Source organism: Bactrocera tryoni, chromosome 2 (genome assembly GCF_016617805.1).
Source record: "Bactrocera tryoni isolate S06 chromosome 2, CSIRO_BtryS06_freeze2, whole genome shotgun sequence".
NCBI lineage: Eukaryota > Metazoa > Arthropoda > Insecta > Diptera > Tephritidae > Bactrocera > Bactrocera tryoni.
Genome location: NC_052500.1, coordinates 867847 through 886099, shown reverse-complemented (window position 1 = coordinate 886099; position 18253 = coordinate 867847). Strand labels below are relative to the sequence as shown.

The 18253-nt window shown below is 38.1% G+C and overlaps 5 protein-coding genes across 14 annotated transcripts in view; 2 read left to right on the top strand and 3 right to left on the bottom strand.

Moving 5' to 3' along the window:
* LOC120767536 (protein split ends) overlaps positions 1-5423 on the bottom strand; it is a 62722-nt gene extending 57299 nt beyond the window's left edge. For 6 of the 9 annotated variants that reach the window (XM_040093629.1, XM_040093636.1, XM_040093633.1 and 3 more), the window contains exons 1-2: positions 5149-5423; positions 3923-4223 (exon numbers count right to left, since the gene is read on the bottom strand). The gene's annotated coding sequence lies outside the window, so the exon portion shown is untranslated. Of the gene's footprint in view, positions 1-3069; positions 3093-3922; positions 4224-5148 lie in introns of those variants that run through there. The other 3 variants (XM_040093630.1, XM_040093631.1, XM_040093632.1) reach the window with 3 other exon arrangements.
* Positions 5424-6556: 1133 nt separating this feature from the next.
* Positions 6557-7561, top strand: LOC120767351 (vesicle transport protein SFT2C). Its single transcript, XM_040093317.1, has 2 exons — positions 6557-6842; positions 6905-7561. Exons 1-2 carry the CDS (start codon positions 6657-6659, stop codon positions 7331-7333), a joined length of 615 nt encoding a protein of 204 aa, XP_039949251.1. The 5' UTR covers positions 6557-6656; the 3' UTR covers positions 7334-7561.
* On the bottom strand, positions 7537-8958 carry LOC120767349 (U5 small nuclear ribonucleoprotein 40 kDa protein). The gene is made up of 4 exons (XM_040093314.1): positions 8753-8958; positions 8568-8697; positions 7881-8509; positions 7537-7821 (listed from the first exon to the last, which is right to left on the bottom strand). Exons 1-4 carry the CDS (start codon positions 8858-8860, stop codon positions 7642-7644), a joined length of 1047 nt encoding a protein of 348 aa, XP_039949248.1. The 5' UTR covers positions 8861-8958; the 3' UTR covers positions 7537-7641.
* A 196-nt stretch (positions 8959-9154) lies between these two features.
* Positions 9155-10476, top strand: LOC120767350 (ADP-ribosylation factor-like protein 16). The gene is made up of 3 exons (XM_040093315.1): positions 9155-9967; positions 10033-10160; positions 10354-10476. The coding sequence occupies exons 1-3, from the start codon at positions 9553-9555 to the stop codon at positions 10453-10455; spliced, it is 645 nt and encodes a 214-aa protein (XP_039949249.1). The 5' UTR covers positions 9155-9552; the 3' UTR covers positions 10456-10476.
* Positions 10466-15655, bottom strand: LOC120767347 (tetratricopeptide repeat protein 8). Of its 2 annotated transcripts, XM_040093305.1 has the most exons (5): positions 13219-15643; positions 11959-12161; positions 11198-11895; positions 10972-11146; positions 10466-10832 (listed from the first exon to the last, which is right to left on the bottom strand). In XM_040093305.1, exons 1-5 carry the CDS (start codon positions 13853-13855, stop codon positions 10614-10616), a joined length of 1932 nt encoding a protein of 643 aa, XP_039949239.1. In that variant the 5' UTR covers positions 13856-15643; the 3' UTR covers positions 10466-10613. The 2 variants fall into 2 exon arrangements, with proteins under 2 accessions (XP_039949239.1, XP_039949240.1); XM_040093306.1 differs by lacking the exon at positions 10466-10832 and having other exon boundaries at positions 11006-11135; positions 13219-15655.
* Positions 15656-18253: the final 2598 nt, after the last annotated feature.

The window sequence follows — 18253 nt, the reverse complement described above, 5'->3', positions numbered from 1 at the left end:
GCTGTGGGTCCGGCACCCGACCGCAATACGACTTTACACTGAACTGAATCTTTCAATTCTACCAGCATTTAGGTTTAAACCAAAGCCACCAGGAATCTCTCCAAAGGGCCAAACCCAATAAAAATATTGGACCTTGCAGCTTCTGCTACTACCAGCTTAGCACCAATCAAACTGAATAACTGGTGACATTTGTCGCCTGAACTTCAAATGTCTTTTTATTAAGGATAAAATAAAATATTTAATTATGTATATTATATGTAAAAGAGGTCGCTGGAGCATATCAAATATAAGATGGAAATCCTTCATATATTCGGTGGACACCAAAACAACTAGGGATTAACGGATTATAAGTGAATAGATGGTACAACAATGTTTGCTTCATTATTCTTACATCTTACAACTTTGTTGATTTGGACAGAAATAAGGCTCAAGAGTGGATACATTCAGGATCATCAAAATCGCTTAAATGCTTTATATATACATACATATGTATGTAGCATGTATGGATGTATGTGAATATACAGATAATTTAAGTACATTAGTTCGTAAATTTTGGTCCCCAAAGATTTGGGTAGACAAAAGAGATATGTACATAAATTTAATATGAATTCACCTTCGACCATTATGTTTAGTCGAATGCAACACACTTAGTAGTGCATTCGGGAATTATTGTACACAATGTGTAAAGTGCACACCGTCATGCATTTATGTATATACCAACTTAGTTGTACATACATATGTAAGTACGTGTGAATGTACTCATGCAGATGCAGATGCAATAAATATGTATCTTATGAATAAATAAGACAGCGACAACAAAAAGATATAACCGATGTGATACGAGCATTATATGCTTTTACGTAATGTATGTATGTATGTATGTATGTATGTATGTATGTACATACAACCCTATACATGCAAGTGTTTTGTGTATTTAATCATAGAGGAGATTTACGCAACAACAAAACACCCTCGCAATGAAATCGACATACATACATAGGTAGCGCTTCTGCGACAAAAGTATTTGGCAGGCGTTCTTTATGGATTCGCGTCCAGGCACTATCAGTGTGTAATTCTGCGACTAACTCCTAGCCACGACGATGCCCCTTGAATGATTTTTGCCTGCGTCAGCGTCGAAATTTATCTCAGCTCTTCGTTTTGTGGAAGAGAGAGCACCCTACAATTCGAACATAAATCGGTTGCAGCAAGCTGCAGTACATAAACGCATTACCAATACACACATACATGTGTACATATTAAGTGGCATTAAAGTAGCGCAAATTGTCCGGAGTCCGAACTAACATTGTGCAAACTTTGCCACGGCAGCATAAACTCAAGCAACAAGACGAGCGTTGTCGAGCGGTGAGAAACGAATACTCGACGCTGCGTACGGCAGCCATTTCATGGCACAAATTAAGCAATCTCAAAACGTTTGAATACGTGACCAATGTTGAATATGTAGTTGTAAGAAATCATTTTATTTTTCGGTACTTTTCTCTCCCGATCCGATTTTTGGCTCTCAGAGCACAAACCAGGCTATGCGTTCCATTTGTTCAATATGCCAGTTTCTAGCAAATAACGACTTTTGTCGCTCGACTTTTGCTGCACTGCAGTAAAATTGAATAGCAAAACAGAGTGCAAAGCGGTTTAACGTTGTGAAACGAATTCTCTGCGTACATACATATGTACATAAACCTGTATGTATGTGCCGCTGTCGTTAAAGCTGCCAAAAACATTCATAACACATTCGATATCTCGTTTCTACGACCGAAACCTCTCGTGCGGTACCAAATGCTCGCTCCCTCTCGCACTTGACGTTGCGTTTGTAGCGCTGTCGCGGTGAGCGAAACCCCCTACAGCTCTTTGGGCTGTGACGCGCAAAGCCACATAAACCAACAAACCTATTCATAGCGGATATGCCTATATACATTTAAGTATATACGTACTCATGTTTGAGTGTATTGAGTTTCAGCAACTGCGTTCTATTTGTTATTGCACGTTCATGCCGATTAACTACCTATTGCGTTGTGGCTGTTGCTGCTGCTGCTGCTTTGTGTAGCGACAAGCTCTCTTTAGGCGAGATACACATACACAAGTATAGAACTCATGGCATTTCTGTCGCACTTTCAACTACTGCATCAGTGCATCTCTCTCGATTTCGTGTAAAAAGCAGATGATGCGTGTGTGTGTGTATCATGTGGCTGACATGATGTATTCTAGTACAAATAGCAGAGTTGGGGACCATCATCGTGGTCGTGCACACCGTATCCATGAGGTGCTCACTATAGTTTGTAGATGTTTGCACTTAACAATTGTGTAAGTATGCGAGAGCCGCTAACATGAGGTACCCAATTCATGGTTCTAGCGCTCCGACCTCAGATGACTGCTGCCCCCTACCACTTAGTGGATTTTTATTCTTATTTCTACATTGACTGCCTAAGTTTAAAGCTAAATCTGGTGAAATTCTTTGGTTGTCCGCTTTCAATTGCTGGCGCGTTCGAAATGTATGCATTCATACACACACATGTACAAATGTTAATGGGAGTTTCATTCTTTTTTATTCATCTCAGCGCTTCGTCATTGTCTACGCACACTACGAATATTTCACTAATACATGTACCGTCCTTAAATATTTTTCCCGAATCGCATTAGCAGAGCCCTTTTACGATCTTTGTAAGGGACCATAGCCGAGTTTAAGTTGATGTACTTGGGAACCATTCTAAGTTTCCGCATGTTGGAAAGAAGCCCAAAACCGGTAAAAATGACGCAGTCATCTTTTCAAAAGTTTAGAATGATAATTAATATCGTATGACTGAATTTAAGAAAACACATGTACCTCCACTTGTATGCATACATAGTATGTTCAATTTCGCATATTTAGTGCTACAATTACAGAGCTACATATTAACTGATAAAAGTCATAGTCAATTGTTTGACAATTTAATCGTCTGTCCAAAATTAATCCACAGTGCCCTCATGTATTCAAAATTATACTATTATCTAAACCTTTCTTTAAATTCGATTTGTTACTACCATTCTCTCATAGTCTCTAGAATTTAAATTTCTTACCCGTAATTGAATGTATTATGCTTTAATCTTGTCTATTTCCTCACAATTTTCCATTTGCACGGTTTTTTTTTTTTTTAAATCAAAATATCAACTTAAATCGCATTCTTTAAACTCTAACATAAATTTTATTATCAATTGATTTCCTCCACTTTAGATATTTTCTATTTACTTGATTATTCGAAGCATTGGCGGAATGGATTAAAATGTTTTCAAGCGCTGAAAATTTGAAAAAATAATAATAATTAATTGGTGAATAGAGATAATACTAAATATATGTATACATTGGTACATATACATATGTACATATGTATATTCATATGGTTGAACATTTCATGTATAAGAAATTTTTAAGAGTTATACACTTAGGTATTTTACTGTTTCCAAGGAAATTAAAAATAGTACTTATTTCCATTATATTCTAGTGAAATAATAACTATTTCATAATAATACAAATTATTATATTAAACCTTTAAATTCGAATTCAAGATAGTAAATAACTTTAAGTTTATATATAAAGGCTTTTGATAGCGCAGCATCTAAAATCGGTTGGAATATCAAACAGAAAGCAACTTTTAACTGAAATTCTTTTATGTAACCAAAATCCAATGTTAATTTCGTAGTTAATGCACTTTTCAATGAATTTAAGTGGCATACACTAGAGATATGCATTAGGAAATAATTGCAGTAATAGTTAAGCTCAGGAATTATTAAAAAATTGATTTTTCGTGATCAATTTCTAAAGGCAAAAATATACAATTTTTGACGTGTTTTTAAATATGTATATATGTATTTACACACACATACATACGTGTACTTAGGAATGTTTTTGTGAATACGCTTAAAAAACACTTACTGTGTTAGTAGATTTTAATATTCCGCATGGACTGTTTCTGAAATAATAGTTAACTTCGAAAAACCTCCATGTATTGATTAAACTGTGATTTTATGTGCTTGATTATTTTCCGTGAATCTGATACTTTTAGAATTATTTATGCTCTTGTTTTATTTTTATATTGTTAATTTGTTGTACACAATTGATCAGGAATTTTTTTCTTCTTTTTTTGATATTTTCGGATTTTATTTGTATTGCTTATGAACTTCGTATTTTCATTTTCTTTTGCTGTAAAACAATTACTCTTTCTTCCAAGTGATCACTGTAGAAATGGAAAATATAAACAAATTACAATTATATATAATATAAACACTTCACACTTTTTAAAGGGCATATATATGACCAAAACAATATTAATTTTTTTGTAAGTTTCGTATAATATTTGCTTCTGCTTAATTTTTGTTGAACTCATAAATATGTATATGCACTTTAAAATGCACACATACACAATCGGAAATTATATTATTTTGAACGCATATAAGGCACAATTTTGCTGCCATTTCGTTAACATTAGCATACAGTGCTGTGTGATGAAGAGACATTGGGGGCACATGCTATAGCGCCATAAAAATGGGCGAAATTTCGTAATTTCTTTTTGATGTTTTCTATTTATATTTAATGCTTGTCGCGCTCAAAATACCATCTTTGTTGTTGCTATTTTTGAACACATTCGCGTCTTTATTTTTTGCATTTATTTTATTATTGCACTTTCCAATGGTCAAGCATCGGTTCGATTCACAGCACATTTCACCCCACCCCGTCAACATTCGTATTCGCCTTTGCCGTTATGCCGTACTGCAACGAACCGACATTGCATTTTTCGAACGAACGAGCACACATTCATACATACAACACCTATATAGGTATTGCAACGAATTGCGCTTTGCCGCGTCGCATCACGTCGCACCGTACCATGCCGGGTCGCATACACCCTACATTCGCATTGTACGACCGCCTTAATTTACCGTACGATTTACACATTTCACCCGTCGCTTTGCCATATTCCATAGCATATTTTCATACCCAACTCTACAGACACACACTCATAGACACTATTCACCTACACAGTTATACACAAAACGGGGGGCGCGCGCGATTCAGCCGTACTTGTGAAAAATTCGTTCAGACTCGTTACGATTTCATTTGTATATATCTTATTTGCATATATTCTTGGTGGTTTTATTTACCAAAAATTTTAAAATAATACATTCAATGAATGCTTTAACTTCCGTTTGGATTTTACTTTGTTTCACCATTCACCTTTTGCTGCTTTGTAATTTTTTTGCCTTTGTGTTTCTAAAATCTTCCTTTTGCTGTTGTTGGCTGCTACTTCTAAATGCTGCTGCTTTTGTTGCTGTACAAGTGTATACAACAATATCTACCGTATGGTTTCCAAGACGAAACGCGCGTTACGTTGTTTTCATGCAACCTCATCGCGATTTACTCAGTGACTGAGCCTAAGAATTGCTGGCCAGCAGCGCCTGAGAGCGCTATATCGTGCGCCAGATACTCTGTAAACAGGGTGCGATGCTAAGGAATCAACATTTCGATTAACTCACTTTTATTATGTTGGATACAAAGTTTTGTTATTCTTAAAAAATATATTCAACACATAGCTATGACCGAGGAATTCAGCATATGCATAAAAAATATTAATAAAATGTCTAAACTACAATAACACAATAGTTTTACATATTTGAGAGTACAGTTATGAATTGACTGTGGTGCGAATCGCACCCTGTTTTATTGGGAGAGCTGTAAACGTGTAAGCATAGTCAGTGAAATGAGAGAGAATGTTGCCTCTCTAAATTATCTATTCTCTGATATATGTTTATGGGTAAGAGAACAGAAATATCTTTGAGATACTTTACCGCTTTCGTTTTGTGTATTTTATCGTTGCCTATCTAATGTTAATAACTCGCAAATATCTTTTGTCAATTGATCATTCGAATATATTGCATTTGTTTTACTCAAAATCATCTGTAATCAAATTGATTTAAAGTACCTGATGTTGTTTACATTGATGAATATGTTTTGAGAACGGTGGGAAACCAGCATTTATGATACTGATACATATAAGAGAGCCGAGCGGATTTTTCTTGCCTTCCTCAATGCGCTCTTCATAACAATTTGTTTATTAACGCGTGAGAAAGCCTCTTTCTAAATGTATAAGGATAATGATGACACATGTCAGAGTTTTTTAATTATTGTTTTTTTTTTCTAGCATCTAACATATTTTTACTAATAAGAGAGCTACGCTGAAACATCCCAAATGTAGAACTTTATATGTAATACAGATAAAAGTTAATACAACCAAATAGTGAATACACAATTTTAATTCAATTTACATATTATACACTATTTAATCGCGTTTACAAACTAATATATTAATTTCTTTTTGTTTTGGGAGGAAAATTACAATAATTTCTTTAACAATTTTTACGAAGTTCACACGAATCAATATCTTAAATAAGGACAAATTTATATCCATACAATTATTCACAAATCTTTAAAGCACCGAATTTGCACAGTGTACATACTTTCTAAACGCATCGTGCACCCTGTGATAGGGAACACCCTGTACTATTGTTTTATAATTCTTCAACTACTTTACTTATTTCATTCGTGTGAAAAGTAAAAAATAAACAAATTCGTGGCACATCCTATCTGTGACCAACTTTTTATATCTACAAACATGGCAAACTTGAAACAAGATTTGGATGAATATTTGCTACTTCAAAGCGATCAAAAAAAGAACTTCAGTGCGAAAATTTCACAAATCAAAGTGCCAGATTTGGGAAAATTATTTACGCGTTCTGAGCCAACGGAGCCCAGCAATAGTTGGCTGCAAGACACACAAGACAGTTGTTGTCCTAAATTGGTAAAAAATAAATTTTAATTAATATTTATTTCATAAATGACGAATTTCTTTCTATGTTATAGTCACGACTGCAGCGCATTGTTGGTTTTGTTGCTTGTTTAGGACTGGGTGCTCTTTGCTTCAGCATCTCCATATTTTACGTACCAGTGTTAATATTGAAAGCCCGCAAATTCGCTCTACTATATTCTTTGGGTAGCATGTTTTTCATACTTGGCTTTTGCTTTTTATCTGGCTTCGGTGCCTTTCTAAAGACTGCTTTTTCAAAGCCACGTATGTTGGTATCCGGCACATATACCAGCTCTTTGATAGCAACACTTTACTGCGCACTGTTAGTACATAGCACAGCGTTAACCGTCCTCTTTGCTGTAGCGCAAATAATCGCTCTTCTATTTATGATAGTTGGTACTGTTCCCGGTGGAGCTTCCGGAATAAAGTTCTTCGGAAAAATGTTCAAGAGTACCGTATCCTCAACAAGTACACTGCCCGTTTAGTACTATAAACATTAGCAAACATATAGCTTTTCTTTCATAAACTTGGCAGATACATATTTCTTACCCGCTTATATGTGTAATCAACTGAGTTTTATACACATATCTCATATTTATCCTTCAGCCATTTCAATAGCTAACACTCAATTTTTAACTGAAAGTGACATGTGTGATACCATTAAAATAATCGTTTATACATTTTAGCATAGTCGATATTATTCCAAACACAAATCCACTTTGTTTTATTTTATGTTAATTGTAGGCGACGTATTTAAAATGAAAACTTTATCTTCAGGATAACATTACATAGTCTAATCCTCGATTTCACCAAGATACAAAGTTTTATCACTGGACGCAGATAATATCAGAGGTTCTCTTGAATGAAAATCGACATCATTAACGCTGCCATTGTGGCCAGGTAGCTTGTAAATTATGCGCCGGCTTGTAGTGTCCCAAATATAAACATAGCGATCAGAAGAACCAGCAGATATCTAATAATTAAATATATAAACTTTGATACAATTAATACTACAGTATGTTACATTTTTACCTTGCTGCCATCCGGTGACCATGAGCAACGTAATAGATTCTTTTCAAAGTTGTGTTGATGTCCTTGAAAAATTTTTACGCACCTTTCAACCGGAGCAAAGGGGCGTACATCCCAAATTCGAAGCGTATTATCCATGGAATTAGAAAGTAAATATGAACCATCTGGTGATAGCGATATCCCCGTTATTGTATCAGTATGTCCACGTAATCGGTGCAACACCTGTTGATGCTTGCGTACATCCCAAATTTTTATTTCATTATCAATACCACCGGAGATCACTTGATCTCCAATATCATTGAAACATGCCGCAGTTACTTGATACGGCGATTCCATTGTGTGTACCGAATTCTTTTTTCTTGCATCCCATATTCTTATAGTTCGATCATCAGAACCTGAACACAGCATTTGGTTGCCCCGGCGCGTACGATGAACAGTATTTACAAAATTTGTATGCCCCTTTAGTTTACGTACTCGCTGCCCTGTTACAATGTCCCAAATGGCGACAGTTTTATCAGTAGCACATGTATATACATTTGATCCGTCCGTCGAAAAATGTGCTTCCAAAACCGCACCGCTGTGGCCAGACATTACCATTACATTTTCACATTCGCCATACACATTCCAAACATCTGCAAGGTAAATGGGGTGTAATTAATTATACAATTCTCAATTTTTATTTGCACTGACATATTTGTCTATCAAAGCCAGACGAAATCAGTACGTCGCCATCCGGATGGAATTCAGTTGTAAAAATCTCTCCCTCATGACCTTCTAATAGCATTATTGGCGCCATTAAATTAGATGTACGTCGAACACCCTAAAAATGTATTTATTAGAGAATATAAATAAGGCAGAAGTACAAGTATTCAAACCGATTCCATCAACGCTTTATCGCGATTGGTGTATGCAATTAGATCATTTTTGCTGCGTTTTGTATCGTGCGCCAACACTAAACTTGTCCCCGGTCTTTTCGTACCCATATTTTTATATTTAATACTTTAACGAACAAAACTTGTATACACGCTTTCATATAAAAAAATTCAACAATACATATGTTGCAATTGAGTAAATTGTCCGGTATATTAACCACAGGGCGCTTCATATACATAATTTTTATAACAGATTGCATGAGATTAATGAAATTATCGCTAAAACAAGTTGCCAAATCTGTACACTTATTATTAAATGCAATAATTACATAACGCATTCAAGAGAACGTATAATCCTGATCTTTTGATTTAAGATACAGTCATATCTTTTTTATTATTAAACTTATTAATTTAAACTTCTTTTTAACGGGTTTATTAATTTATGTTTCTTCTACTTTTAGTGCTGCCAAGTAATTAAAAAATTACCTTTGGCGTTCGTCTGAATACGAACCTCTAATCTATAATTAAATAATGCTTCGATGCACTCCATTTAACTCAATTAGAATTTGATTTGCTTTTATAATGTAGTAAAAGAATCAGTGATAATTATTTATTTTTATTAAATGATTGCCTATGACAACAATGATAGAGTACTAGATCAGTACAGATACCATAATATTCATGACGGTCTCCATAGCAACGGTTATTTGACTTGCATTTATCGGTAGTTAATAAAAGAACGTTTAAAGTTGATAAGTACTGTTTAAGTGGTTAGCAATAGCTTAAGTTCATCGTGGGGTAAAATGGATGCGAGCTTTGTCAGTCAAATGTCCTGCATCTGTGTCGGGCCGAAACGTGCAGGAAAAACCCACCTTCTAAAGGCACTGGAGAATCCGGACTGTATTGATGAGACAACCTATTCAATGCCAACAAATGGCACAAATATTTTTACAATCAATCTTTCAACAAGGCTTCCAAATGGTTCAAACCCAACTGAGAAAACTAATAAACAGACACATTTAAATGATGAAAAGAACAGCAACGAAGTCTCAGGCGCCACAGAGCTAAAGAATAAGAGGCTCAAGGCTCCATTAAAATGCATACGAGTTTTGGAAATTGGTGGGGCGATGGCACCACTCTGGCGACAATACTATGAAAAAGTGTCGAAGATAATTTATGTCGTCGACACTTCAAATCTTTGTCAAATTTCTGCAGCAGGTTGGTTTACGTAAATGTCCATTTATTTTAGATTAATTCTTATTTACGCTTTTGTGTATTTGAAGGGGTTCTGCTCTATTCTATATTGGCCGAGCCTCGATTGCAGCGCTGTCGAATTTTATTAGTCTTAGCTAAGATGGATTATGCCTACCGGCAGATGCGCAATGAAGCTTTACTTATGCTACAAATATCCGTGAGAACTCTGTATTTTGATTCAAAAATACAATTTTAAGTAGAACTAGAAGTTCAGAAACACATTTTCAAGACCGTGCTGTAGAATCACTTTAAGCTTTTCGATTTGTTTATAAGCTCCTATCATTTTGTTACGAAAATCTGTACTTAAGACAATAATTTGCATATATTCCTATTTTCTTTATGCTTTTTAGAAGCTTCAAAAGGAAATTCGGCAACAGTTAACTATTGTGGAGGCTAGCGCCGTTAGTCACGTGGGTTTCGAAGCTATATATGCCTGGTTACAGATCCCTTAGAATTTTCAAGTAAAATGTAATTATTTATTTACACACATAAAATTGATGGAATAAATAAATAATATACATACTATACATACTTAATATCAACTTCAATGTATGCTAGATTAGGGCGCTGCCTCCTCTACAGAAACTTTTGTAGTTTTCACGCTCATACGTTAGAGTTTGTAATGGGCTTGCATGTATTTTAAATTACTGTTGATTTCCGGACTGTCTCTCAGCACTTCCTTTGCTGCCTGGAGATACGATTTGGCGCGCATCAGATCGCCAGAGTGCGCTGCCAGTACAGCCAAGTTATTAAGGGCGGCGCCGCTGCACGCATCCGCTGTTAGACAGAGCTGAAGACATCGACGAGCCAAATGAAAATCGCCAGTTGACTTAAAAGTAGATATTAAACATTAATTTATTAAATACTTAGCCTACTTGGGTATTTATTTTAGATTTATTCTATGACTATACATATGTATGTACACACCCTAATGTGAGTGATTAGATGAGTGTGCTAAAAAAACTTACCAGTGCGACAAAACTCATGTTGTACCATATGTCCGCTTTTTCATTGGTAGTCTTGGACAGCAGCAGAGCTCGCTGAAAGCAAGGAAGTACCAAGTCGATTTGTCCCCCATACAAGCAACACAATGCAATATTACAATAGAGTTCTGCCGAGTGAATTCCCAAAGCTAGAATTCGCCTAAATTAAAACCGTATTAGAGTTCATTTGCCGGCATAGAATTCGACTCACCTGTAGTACATAAGGGCCATCTCAGGATTTCCATCGTAAAAGTGATTCAACGCAATTGAGGCTAGCGCTTCGACATTTATAGGATTAAGCTTGGTGATGAGACGATATATTTGCATTGCACTATCGGGTTTGGATAGAGCATCAAAAATACGCCCCTGTTCGATGCGAAATGTGACATTGAACGGATGTCGGTCCACAGCCATACCGATGAGTTCGAGTGCACGTTCGGGTTCACCCAGACGTTGATATAATCGTGATAACAGTAAAAACGTATCGGGGTGAGGAAATACTGCCAATGATTGCACGAGAAATGTTTCCGATTTTCGTGGAGAGCGTAATATAAGCAGACACCGGCCTATTTGCTGATCCCACCACCAATCGACTGGTGCCCCTGAACGAGTGGAGCCAGAAGTTCGTTTTTGTTTGTGCACCTCCATGACAGCTTCGCAAAGTGAATATGCTTTTTGAACATCCGATTCGTGATAGTAGAGGAATTGAAAAAGCGCTTTAATAAGTGCCTCTCGTTCGGCGTATATCGTGGGATTGAGGCGCGAAGCTTGGTACAGTTTCGCAGTAACATCACCCACCGTATATGCGGCGGCAGAAGAAGCACGAATGCGCGAAGCAGTACCACATCGTGATGCTGTACGGCTACCCATTGAAGAACCAGGTCGAGAGGTAGCAGTCCCCGGCCGCACCTTGGAATATGGGCATGCCATGACTATTTGAATATGAAATCTTAATAGGATTTATCGCCTTACCATACCCGATTTGGGTCTCATGCTCTTACTGCCCTGCGTGGTCGCGGTGCGGCTCCCTTCACTCATTGGTAGGTCATTTCTTTTTGCAGCTGTGGTGTGAGCTCGCAGCGTGCTTGTAGTTGGTCGTGGTATGAATGCAGTTTTAATTGAGGTACCTGGCCGGGCGGCTGTGGCGATTCGTTCCAACTCCACTTCCTCATTCTCTGTGTTCGTACGACCCCAGCATTAATACACCATTAAACAGAGAGACCAATGAAAATATGAACATGTTTTAATAAAAAAAAAAACAAAAACAAAGACAATTCGAAAGATCAAAAAGTACTCGAAAGCAAATGTAATACGAGTGCACTAGCCGGAAAGTATGGTATGTGATCGTGTGTATAAGCTAGGGGCGGTATCAGGCTATGCAACATGCAATAACCAAAATGTAGCACCGCCGCATTATCACCGAGTGTGCCTGCCTATGTGTGCATACATGTGTATGAAAAAAGTAATAAGTAACGAGATGAAAATAAAAATTCAGGGTGATTGAACACGTTGGAATGCGAGAAGCGTGGCATGAGTATTCGGGCATTGAGATGGTGTGCGGCTGCGCAACTGCCACGGCATGCCATGCCAACGGAATGCAGCTGAAATATTCCAATGCAATCGTAATCCGTTAAGCCACTCAAGCTCGGAATTTTCAACATTCATGTCGGCTATCCACACATACATACATATAAAATGGCACAAAAGCACACATTTATGAGACTGGTTAAAAGATAGCGATTCTTTTGGTGCATCGGTCAAAATGTCGGTATATATTGAAATATATTGGTGAAGATTAAAGAATGGGTGCTCGCAAAATGGTCACAAAGCAATGACCATATTGTGAACTTTTACATTTCGTTGTAGCAGCAGACCTCATTCCCGGGCTATTTTTGGCGGCCCTTGCCTTTACAATATACTCGATTCAGGTGTCTGCGTCTTCAGTTTGTCGAAATATATGATTTATCTTACCTTGACGAGTTTCTTAAAAATTCTCCATTGATTTTTAACAACTTGCTTGTTTGAGTTAGGCAAAGGACCCAAAACCCCGCCTCTTTTATCAATGCACAGTTAATAAGGGATTAAAGCATCGTCCTAGCGATTTAGTAAACGTTCCACTGCGCTACAGTTTAAGCTAGTTACTTGGCAACAATGCTGAATATATGTAGAGGTATAGTTTGGCTACTGTGCAATTCATCTTGACAGCAGTCAGATGCACATATTCATACTCACCCCCCTCGAAGGCATCGTCCGTCTCCAGATCGTCGATGTAGACGCGTTGGGTAAGCGCGCGCATTTTTAATTGCCATACGCCCTCCATCATCCACGTGGGCATGCTCACTTTATTGTTATTACCATTGGCATTACCATGTTTTGTGTTGTTGCTTTTAAAGTTTTGGTTGAGGCTTCGCCCCTGCCTTGAGCCGCTTGTGAGATTCAGGTTGTTGCTGTTGTTATTGTTCCTGACTATGCTGCCGCTGCCACTGCCGCTGCCGCCAACTCCCCTACTGTACTGTACATCGGCCTCGTGGCTCTCCGACGAAGAGGTAAACATTTGCACATTCGTTTCATGGCCAGTGCGCAACATGCCATTGCACACCTCAACGCATTTTTCATATTTTCGCCGCCGAAACAGTGAAACCGCTTGGAAATACTGCCACTCGAGTGCGGCTATTGTTATCGTCGGCGGCAGCTGCGGCTCCAACTCCGGCTGGGACTGCGAATGTGTCTGCTGTATTGAAAGTGACGCCATGGCTGTCGTGGCATTCGCACAAGCTGAACTCATGTTGCTGGCTGTGCCCATCAACATGCGCGTTGAGGGGAGCGCTGCCAGCGGTGCCAATGGAGCCAAAGGAACTGCTGTCGTCATCCTACCGACCGTGTGCGCTTCTTTTTTTGTTTTGATGGCGTTTTGCTTTTCGTACAATAGCCGCTCAGATCGTTGCCTGTTCGAGGTTTCCTCTGCTCGATTTTTTATGTGAAGTGTTTGCTGCTTCAATCGCTCTTTAAATTCAATTGGCTTCTCTGACTTCAGACATTATTGATTTAACTTGTTGGAATTTTTAACACCGGATATGAACTAATTTCAACAATTTCGAAGGTCACACAACTTGATTGGAATTCCTTCGAAGCCATCACATTTTTCGCGAAGTATTTTATGTTAATCTCTGCATATATATAAATACATACCAACCGCAAAACTGCTAAACGAAAATGTAATATTTGTCTACTTTATGTTCCCACATTTAATAAATAGATATTGTGTTCTTAAAAGCTTCGGAAATGTCAATAAATGAAAACTTTTGTTTGGCCTTTTCCGTTGTCATGACGGCGCGATAGTTCAAGGTTGCGCCTACAGGGTGTTTATTCGTAATATTAGTTTTCGATTCGAGACTATTCTGCTAGCTGAGTTTGAGCTCTACTCCTCTGTCGAAAAAAACACTGGCGGAAGCAACCATAGGTTTTCCTGAAATCAACACCACGAAGTGTGTATGTTAGATATCACATTACAAAAACATGATAACCGCTGGCTACTTCATTTCTATTTGATTTCCCTAGGCTATGCGATTTCTACCAGTGAATTCTTCCAAATTTGGCGAATCAAAGACAGCTATTAAGATGGTTCTTCATTATAGGCATGGCTAAGTTTGGAGCACATACTCGTATGTAGAAAAAACCAGAAATTTAAAATTTGAGCAAAGTAATTGGTGAATAGAGGAATTCAACGTGGAACAAATGTGGCAGATGTGGCGATCTGAAAAGTAAGTAGTTTTAGAGGAACCATTTCGGACTGGCCCATTTAAGGGCCCACTGAGGCATACCATAAAGCTGAGCAGCTTTGCTCTACTGCATGTGGATTCTTGCAGCAGTTGCTCCATCACACGTCGCAAGCATTTACAAAGCCTTCGCATAGTTGGCAATGCCGTCAGTATTTCCTTCTCTCCATAACAGAAGCTTGCTTTTGAACATGATCTTTCAAACACGGTACTTGCTAAGCGGACTGCTAGTGCTGGAAGCTGGATTCTCTTTTAACCTGAGCATGTGGCATGAGCGATCTAAAAATCTCTTCGAAAAGGGCAAAGCGATAATTTTCAGTTTTTCAGCAAGGCAAAGGACACAATAGTGGTATTTTTCAGCGACCTCTTCTGGCCGCCGATTTTTCAAATCTGCGAAAGTCTCAATTATTGCTCATGTCGACTTGTCCCAATTGGAAGACGTTGTATGTGCTTGCGAATTGAAATGCTGAGCCTGATGCCTTGTTGTAAGCATTTCGCTGCAATATCAGAGCGCATTAACATGAAACTGCTACTGTGCAGCAATTGGTGTTTTTCTTTGATTTTTAGGACCAGAGTCGCCAGCCAGAGGGCGAAGCGTACAAGGCACAGAGTAGCTGCAGAAACGGCAAAGCAAACAAAAGAAAAGGGGGACTAAGGCCAGCCCGTTTCCTTGACGTTTGTCATGTGTTGCGTATGCGCAGTTCAGCGGCAAAAGCGTGATGCAGTAGCAGCAATGAGTGGCATACATAAATACCTTTATACGAGTATGCAAACATAAGTACATGCGTATGAGCAGAATATGGGGATGGATGAATGTATGTGAGGTTGTATGATTTTTACTTACATGCAGCATATATAATTACATAGATATGTTACATACATACATACATACATGTATAATATGCGTAAATTATGATTTTTTACGCCCTCGTTTAGTATTTTCCAAATGCAAAGAATATAAAAAATATATTTTCTAAATATCAGCAAAAATACACGGTAAGTGCAATACTACCCGAAAAGCAAAAAATCCACCTTATTCTAATTGAAGCAACGTTTAAAGAAACCCATCTTACTTGTTTTCCAACAACGTTTCAGTACAAAGGGTTTATTTAACGAATTAATACGACGGTCCCTTCATTAGGGCTCATTTCAACTATTTCGAAATGCACACTGTAAATCTGGCGCAAGGCTCCTGGCTGCAGATACGAGTATGTGAGTTGGGTTGAGCTTGGTTTCGGTTTGATTTGGTATGTTGCTCCGCGTACTTTGGCATTGCATCGCGAATTCGCATTCAATGGTATTTGGTGCATCGTGAATTTCACTTTATTGCAGTCATTCCAGCCAGTATGGGCAACAAACGATTCAATAAATCGACAATCGAACGATCGACCGATCCAGTGTTCCAGCGCTCTTTTGCCGTTGGTATTATGGAGCTTTGGCTGCTTCCCTCCCCAAAAAACGCTGCACCGCCATCGATTGCTCAGCTCTCGCGGCTCGTACGCGTTTGGTAGCCAAAACAAGTTTCGGTATTTATGCTGTTTACCTTATTTCATACGTACATTTGTTTTTAAGCATATGAACACACTACATACATACATGTATACACATATGCACACATGTTGATATGTTTGTATGCGAAATGTGGAGATATGTTTTAATTTGAATTCGCTTTACTTTGTTCGCATTTGGCCGTATTATTTGACGCTGTAAACATGTATGTGTGTATGTGTATGGATACAAATGCGCACACAACAAAACATACATACATACATACCTGCCCGCATACAGCATTATAGAAAATTCTTCGCGAATTGTTTGCATTTACGGCGTTCATTGGTAATTCCCCAAGTGATTTTGGGGCAAAATAAAAATTCCAATCATTTCAAAGCTTCGCTCTTTCCCGTGAATGGCTACAAACAGGCGCTTTTATACATATGTATGTATGTACTTATGTATCAAGTGTATGTCAGAAATGCAGAATAGAATGTTTTCTATTCAAAACCAGAACCCGGTTAGCACCATTTTCCCCTCGTAATGCTGCCGATTTTGTCAACTAAAGATTATTTTGAATCCGTCGCACCACAAGACGGGCTTGTTGGCTGTTGAACAGGAGAAAAATTTGGTCCAAAAACTCTTCTGACATTCCTACAAATATTTTGAGAATGTGGTTTAGGCTGCAGCAAGTTAAGAATCTTTTCCCTTAGAAAAATCGGCCAAGGAGCATGCACATATACATATGAATGTGTGTATATGCATGCATCGCAAGAATGAGGCGGGAGGAGCGCGCGTTTATAAAATGAACTGAAAAATAAGAAAGACGAAATAAAAATAAGAATACGAAATTGCTAGCCTTCTCAGCACAACAACAACTACCCACTGTCCCAGCATGGCGATGGAACCAGTTCGCGAGAATCTGTAAGTTGGATATGCAAGCATAACTTGAATGGGTTGAGCTGAGCCTAACCGATGTAAGGAATGGTGTGTACGTAGGTAAGGAGGTAGAAGCATTTCGAGCTCGTGCGGCAATTTGTGTGCGCTGCATCAGCTTGGTCTTCGGTGAAGCCTGACCTGTCTTGGCTTTGCCTGTTTAGCTGACTGTTCGTCAGTTGGTCTCGAGCGCCGATCGACCTGATCATTTCTGTTTATTAATAGGTACTTGAAACATACATATACATACACTATATGTATTATAACTGCTAAGATGTGAAAATGTTTTTTCCATCTGTTCATATAAACTCTAAAGTTTGGTTGTGTATCTACAGTTATGTATGTACGTATCACCGAACAACCTTTTTAAGCTGCCTGCTTGAAAGCAAAATAATTATAGGGCCGGACTCTGATTTCTGATCCGGTGGTTTTACTAATGTTTTCATAAGAAAGCTTTTCCGTTCCAAAAGCTTTGCGGTGTCGACTTGAATGAAGACAAGCCCGAACTAACTTCATGGTTGAGAAGTCTATGAAAAAAGTTGAGAATAGGGAATTACTTTATTTGCGCTCATAAGTCTTACCTTGTAACACTCTACCTTGCAGTAAATAGTTTTGGTATATAATTTTAACTGTACTCGTGAAAATAGCTGCCGAGGCTCAATCGGTCGGCTAAGGATTTGAAAGCTGTTTAGGGTTTATTTTATTGACCTTCGTTCCATGCCTTCGCCTTCGTCGTAATCGCTGCCTTTTTGCAGTCCGACCATTCAAGTTATTTATTGTTGCTGTCACTGTCGTCGCTATTGCCGCCGCTGCAGCAGACCAATGGAATTTCACTTACACATCCAGTTCAACCGTGCTATGTCTTACAGACACAAGCACAATCAAAATTCTTACGACGTACAAGCATTTACACGTATAGATACGTGTATATGGTTTTGTTATTGTAGTTGTTGTGCCTCGTTCTTACTCCTCAAACCTCTAAACTGAATAAAGTAAACTCTTTATCAATCAGCATGCAACTGAAGGCAAATCTTCTTGGTTCCAGTTAAATAATAGGGTTGGCC